This window comes from Diplotaxodon limnothrissa, linkage group LG23, assembly GCF_057381915.1.
Source record: "Diplotaxodon limnothrissa isolate DT_005_m linkage group LG23, D_limnothrissa_male_GT1.1, whole genome shotgun sequence".
Taxonomy (NCBI): Eukaryota; Metazoa; Chordata; class Actinopteri; order Cichliformes; family Cichlidae; genus Diplotaxodon; species Diplotaxodon limnothrissa.
In genome coordinates, this window is record NC_140617.1 from 20578353 (window position 1) to 20585516 (window position 7164).

The following is a 7164-nucleotide window of genomic DNA, read 5'->3' on the forward strand; positions in this document are numbered from 1 at the left end:
AAGTTAGACATCCTTGAGCATGATGAACTGAGATTCACAGGCAGGAGGAGACAAGGAGGCACAAATTAGAAAAAATAGAGACAAGCCATGAAGTTAAGTGTTCCTCAGATTGGAAAGCAAGACTTAGCAGTTCTATGGCAGGACTGGCAGCACCTTGTCCAAACATCTGAGTGGGTTAACATGGAACATTAAAATGCCTTTAATAGAAACTTCTTTTTGTTTGACTCAAGGGCTGTCAGACATTTTCAGGAGGCCATTCACCTGCTGCCTCTGGCCACATTCATGTCCATAGAGGTTTTTAATACAAGCTGTTTGTAGGAGATTTTTATTTTATTTTTCCCAAATGTGTCATTTACCCTTTTTCAAAAAAAAAACACAGGACATGTGATTTACAGTAAATATTTTGGACTTGCAATACAAAAACATTGCGTTTAATTTCAAGATTCGTCAATTCTTTTAAATGCTTGCGTGTTATAATTCTTATCCCTGGCTCCTTGCAGATCATCTACCTTTCTCTGCAGATGGGAGAATCCCAGCAGAGGTGAGGCTGATCTCAGTTTGGACAAAGTTTATTGTCAGTGTCTGAATCTGTTCTAGCTAACTTCTGTATAGACTCAATGAGTGTGCTGTTATCAATAAGGATATGGATCAAGTGAGGAACTAAAGAACTATACTTCTTATCTCTGCTCTCTGTAAGGCTATCTTCTATTCACTGTGTACACCATTATGGTTTCAACTTCCTTTCATTATGACCTGCAAAGCCTCATCTACAGACTGACAGTATGCTCTGATTTTAACAGAAAATCATGGTGATGCTTCCCGATATCCTCGAAGATTTAAACGATGAAGAATTCAAGAAGTTTAAGTGGCACCTGAAGACTGAAGTGTGGAACAACATATCACCCATCAAAGAAAACTATTTGTCCAAAGCAGACAGAAATGACACAGTAGATCTGATGGTGCAGACATATGAGATCACTGGAGCTGTGCAGGTGATGGAGAACATCTTAAAGATGATATGTAGGAACGACCTGGTGAAGAAATTATCAACCCTCAGACATTAAATATCTGCTTTCACACAGACTGTACACAGCTCTCTATGTGAGAACAGAGAAGCTAGTTTTCCAGTGAATACGTAGATGGTGTGCGGTCACTCTATTTCATGCATACTCCTGGGCTGAGTGTATTGGAGGTAAAAATAAGTACCAATGTGTGTAAAAGACTGAGGAGCTCCCTGAAATCCAACATGAGTAAAGAGCAGCTAAGAAGCTTCATGCTGCTTTCTTTCTGCTACAGCTCCCAGAATAAACTGAACTGTGTATGTTCCACATGAAGTGAGGTGACCACAGTCTTGTGAATATTAAGACTTTTTTGACTTTACTGGTTTGGAGTATTGGACTGAGGAAGTCCAACAACATTGTGTACAGAGCAGATCTGAAGCAGTTGTCATCGTCAGAGAATCGTAGTTTTTACTCTGCTTGTGAAAATATTGGGTGGAGTGTGATACTGTTCATGGAGTCAGCAGTGAAGGACACACCAACATTAGATCAAATGAGCTTTGATGTTAGGTCAGATTTTTTCTTTTTATCTTTGATGATTAAGAGGACAGTTTATATGGAGACAAAGAGCAGCCAGCGTGTTCTGTTTACATTTTGAGTATATCTTTATTTTTACTGATTTGTGGTTCGGTTCAGTACAGCCTCACCTGTGTCCTTTTGTATCATTTCGTCGTGTTTTCATCTTGGGTACGTGATCCTCTGTGTAGTTACTTCCTGTTTTATTTTGATAGTCTCTTTGCCTTGTATTTACATTTGTTTCCGTGCCTCGTTGTCTTGTTTGTTTCCCAGCTGTGTCTCACTCCTTTAATTTTTCCAGTTTTACATCTGATGCTTGTGTAATGATGATTATTCAGTTATTTTCTTATTAAGACAAAACAAAGACTACAACTGTTTTATCAATGCAGGAAGTTGGCCATATTTATTTTTTGTACTTTTGTGATAACTGTATTTATTCTGGTCTGCATGTTTCAGTCAGGACAGAGCAGAGAGACTCTGTAATCACCAATGAGAGTAAAGATGTAATGAGTAAACAGTCAGGATAAAACCATGTTTGGTACGTTGAGATAACTGGAAGAAAATATCATAAACATATCTATCAGTTTTAGTTTATAATTTTCTCTCTTCTCTTTGTTACACTTTAATGAAAATTTACTCGTTAATGGACCTCGTTTATAATTCAATTCAAGTTTTGTCTGCTTAAAATAAATATTTTTTCTTTCACATCAATGTACAGCTGCATGTGGACTCAGGGAATAAATAAGAGGCCAGATGTCTGTAATTGATGTGATTGTGTCTCAATGATTGTGCCATGCAGGAAATACTGAGTGCGATACAGTATATGTATTCAGACATCCTACATTCTCTTTGTGATCTATACCTTATGTGCAACGTACCTCCACCACTAAAAACAGTCACGTGTGACATCACAGCTCAGCTAACCCAACCCTGACACAGCTGTATGGACACCCACCTCCACAGTGACACTTTATCAAAACGTTTGCTGTCGTCATATCTTGATAATGATCCTCTGTGAAACAAGAAAAGAGTTGCATAATTGGGCACAAGGTTACTTGTTGTGCCAGACTATCACTGATTAACACATCTCCATAGAAACAGGGACAGAAAAGCACTGAGATGATTGCAACCAGCAGGCTGTTAACTGTAATGACTCCAGACCTAATAATACTGATTTCTCCCTGTTCTGTTAGGAAACATGAGGCTGTTTCATTTACTGGTAATTCAATGCAATGCACAACAGACTTACTTACAGAATAAAACACACACAGAGAAGACGGCTGTGTTTGTGATAACAGCAAAGGTTTCTGGAGATTCTTGTCACACTGTCAGAAAAAGCTAGAAGCTGCCATGATGGTCTGACTATAGTGAACCTGCATGTTTTTGTCCTGCTGTCTATGAGATAATTACACAGGAAGCATAAAAAAGCAGTTGGAAAATCTAATTCTTTATGAGAATTGGGCATGAGTAGGTCACCTGTAAATAATGGATGTTGTTTTTCTTGCATTAGTGTTTATGCTTCCGCAAAGTGTTTGAGTCTTTATTCGTTTAACTATTTCATCACAAATCTCCTTCAGTTTCTGTCTGTGCAGAGTGTGTGTGTGTGTGTGTGTGTGTGTGTGTGTGTGTGTGTGTGTGTGTGTGTGTGTGTGCAAAAAAGCGATTTCCATATTTAAACTTCTGTAAATGACGTGTTGCTCTATAATCTGTGAAAGTGACTTTTTTATATCCTTTATTTATCCAGCTGAAAATCTTTGTTTTAAAGACTGATGTGCACAAGAGTCACAATATTGTGACAAATAAAACATCATAACGATGTTTCTAAAACAGCTCATTTATATATATAACCTTTTCTTAAATCCTGTTGGCTGCTGTCTGTTTAACAATATAAGGAAATTCATGACAAAATAAATTAAAAAAATAATCAAAAAACATTGGAAATCACTTTTTGGCACAACACCGGCTAGTGTGATGGTTTCTCTACATCTTGATATCTTATCTCTTTGCTTATATTGATAAATAGTCTGCAGTCAACAAGCTTTAAAATGTATTTATATATCAAATAAAGAAATGACCTATTATGTTAGGATCTTTATGACTGCGTTGCTGTACATACTCTGTGTTCTACAGTAAAACCAATCCAGTCCTTTTTAACCACTTAAAATATTTTATATAAATATTTTGCTATATTTCTTTACAATCTCTGCTGCCAGCTTGTTATAGATTATCTATTTGTATCCAAACCATTTACATGTGATTTGCATGTTTGTTTGTTTTTAATAATTTCTCTTTCTCAGTAAAAATATTGTAAAAAAATCCACAGAAGTGTTTCGTGTCATCTTTCTGCTGCTCCGAGCTCGACATCTTGTGGACACCAGCAGAACCTACAAACAGAGCCACAGGAAGCGTTTCTTTTATAAACAGCAGATCGAGCGACCTGAGAGACTGTTCATCAAGCTGAATTCAGGTTATTTGTTGTGAAAGCTCCACAGGTTCAGAGAGGAATGGTCTGCTTAAAGCTATTTCAGCTGGGAGGCTCTGCTTTGCTGATCAGGTATGTTACGACTTTTTTTTTTAAAAGATGGTTTGAAGTCAGACTTCCTCCGTTACTTCGAGTCTGTTTCATAACGGAACATCGCTGCGTTAGAAGGTGATACTAGTTATTTCCTCTTTAAAACGGATCCACACAGTAAACTCTCTGTATATGTTCAGGATATGTGACCCTAACGTTACACGGTAATCACCTAAATACATAGCTGGACTGGCCATCGGGCATTTGCCCGGTGGGCCATGGTGATTTTTCGTTTTTATGGGCCGATGGGTTCTTTTTTTTCGTAACAGTATAAACACTGAAAGGTGGTGGATTGGCCAGATGCTGGGAGATGTGTAAAAATAACTCAGTTGTTTGGTGGTGGCTATTGCGGAGCTTCCACCGATTTAGTAACATTAGCAAGTGGTGGAGGCCAGCAGATGCAACACGCTGGCAGGTGGATGACGGAAAGGCAGGAGGAGCAGAGACCCCAGGCAGTGAACTGAACTTCAGGTAAGAAGTTATGACCTGCAGTCTATCTGGGTCAGATATAAACCAAGTTTAGGTGGAGTTTATTTTCGTTATGCTGACTTTTTACAGTCAGTTACAATAACTCGTACTGCGTACTAGCTAGCATGGGAGTTTATATACTGCTGGGTGGGTGCTATGATATTATTGACGTTGAACTTGTTTTATCTTATTTTATTTATAAGGTTAGTTATTAGAGTTTCCAACCGTCCCGTAAAAAACGTAATCGTCTGGTATTCAGAGAAAATATTGCACGTTTTGTATTGAGGGGAAAAGGAACGTGATTTGTCCCGTACTTCAGGTAGAATGAAAAAAGACACAAAGCTGGAGTTATTCTGTGTCTTTGCTGCACAGCTGCCTCTTCTTCTGTCATTCTCTCCCCTCCATCTCCTGTTTCTACTTCAATCATGAAACTGATCAATGATCAGCTGATCATCTCTCTTGTTTGTTTATCACCCACTTTGCGCCAGAAAGAGGAAACCAGCGGATGTTGCGTTAAACAACAGCAGCATGTTCAAGCTTGATCAGCTGTTGTTAGAATTTATTTAATATTAACCCTTTAAAACCGGTCAGAGCACGCTCCATTTTGCGTAACTATTTTTAAATCCCGGTAGCACTGCAACCACGTGAGCTAGCGCAATAATTTTTTTTGCATATGAAACCAGAGGAGTTGTACTTACATCTTATGCCATCAGCTTGTCCTAGGTCACGGTTTCCTTCCACATATAGCTTTGCAAAAACTGCATAAAAAGCACTTGCAGCAACAAAAACATAATATTCCAGAAACACGCTTTGCCGATCCATCAGCTGTTCATAACACTTCCTATGTCCATCAGCACGAACTATCGCATGTCCGCCATGACCTGCCCGAAACCGGAAGTGACGTCATTTTCGCGGAAATGTAGTTTTTTACCATCAAGGCCTCATGAGCTTATGCTGGTGTTTTTAAAAGTTATGTTTGACTTTATGACTTTCTGTGTCGTTTCTGGGATGCTGAGGACTCATATTGCACTGCTGGAAATAGTTTATTTTGATGCATATGCTGCTTTTTTGCAAATTTGCAGTATAATATTTATTTTCGTTTTTCCTGCAGTGTATAAAAATTGGTGTATTTCAAAAATAAAACTATGAAGACACTCAAAATAAATTTCCCGTGGTGGGAAACTATTTTGTGCAACTTTTTTGTATTTACAGTTTTGAGGGATAAGCCTCTTAAATTTCTCTAACTAGAAATATATTTTAAAAAACAAAAACGATTTTCAATTTTTTTGTAGTTTATTGCACTTTTTTGCAATTTATGTAATTATGATGCACTTAATGCATGCATATTATTAAAATTTAGGCTCTAATGGTTGTATTGATGTATAGCAACTTGAAATGCTCCCAAAAATGGCTCTACAACATGTAAAAATATAATATAAGCTCTGGTGGACTTGGTTCAATGGTAGGTCTTAAAGGGTTAATTTCTAGTATCAGCTGATGTTTGCTGGAGCCACAGCTGTAAAGCTGCTAGTCATGATGTCGGTTTGGATATGTGGTGAGAGGGAAACATGAAGATGAAACCAGGAGATGTCCTTACTGAATCATCAGAGCTGAACAGGTGATGGAGAAACAGGTTTACCTTTTAGGTGACATGAATGAGTTGAAGGGAAGTTATGAACTGTTTCTGAGAGACAAATAACACCAGGATCCCTTTCTATGCAGCTGACAGCTGGTAACTGTGCAGGGGCGGATCTAGCAAAGTTTTGCCAGGGGCCCAAGTAGGGCATTAACAGATAAAGGGGGGCACAAAGAAATTCTTTTCTTTGTTATATCATTTAAAAACTTTGAATAAATAATTATCTGAATCTTACAACAAACGTTTTCATCTGATGTAAAATGTATAGAAATCCATTTTTGTACATAGTAATTTTTTTAGGGTCCCATCATTTCTTCAGAAGTAGCTAAGTACTGTATATGATGCCAGTATTTTCCCACATTTTCTAGATACTGTACCAGTACTGTAAGTAAAATGCCATCAAAAAGTCAATTAAGTTTTATTCTTTCTCACCTGTCTTTCTATCTCCTTTCACTTTTTAAAGGTTGCCATGTTAGAAAAAATATTTTGCCCTGCCATGCTGTTTATTGATGTGGTAAATGAATAGTTTATGAAAATATATCTAAATCTGTCATCAGTAATCAGTAATGATCATGTCTCACCTCTAGTCTTCTCTGTTTTAATTTCAGGTTTTCACCATGTGTAGATAGTTCAGGTGGTTAACTCGACCAAGCAGTCTACTTTCGGGTTAGAATACCAGAATAGGGAGGATGGTGTAGATTTAAGTTTATTAGATTGATACATATATACCAACAAGACAGTGTACATCACTGTCACAACAGCGTTTGTTTTCATTCAAAGGCTTTATGGTTTTTCCTATAATGCCTGGTGGGCCGGTCTCTAGTCAAAATGCCCGGGCCGATTTTTTTTGTCCCAGTCCAGCCCTGCCTAAATACACTTGTTTGTGCCGACATGGAAACCATGACCTGATCTGT

General features: G+C 37.8%; 1 protein-coding gene across 1 annotated transcript in view; it reads left to right on the forward strand.

Moving 5' to 3' along the window:
* The window catches only part of LOC146607956 (uncharacterized), a 50725-nt gene extending 49456 nt beyond the window's left edge, over positions 1 to 1269 (forward strand). Inside the window, exons 24-25 of the mRNA XM_085348632.1 lie at positions 501 to 541; positions 801 to 1269. Coding sequence (XP_085204758.1) covers positions 501 to 541; positions 801 to 1064 — 305 coding nt within the window. The 3' untranslated portion in view covers positions 1065 to 1269. The remainder of the gene's footprint in view (positions 1 to 500; positions 542 to 800) is intronic.
* The last annotated feature ends 5895 nt before the right edge of the window (positions 1270 to 7164 follow it).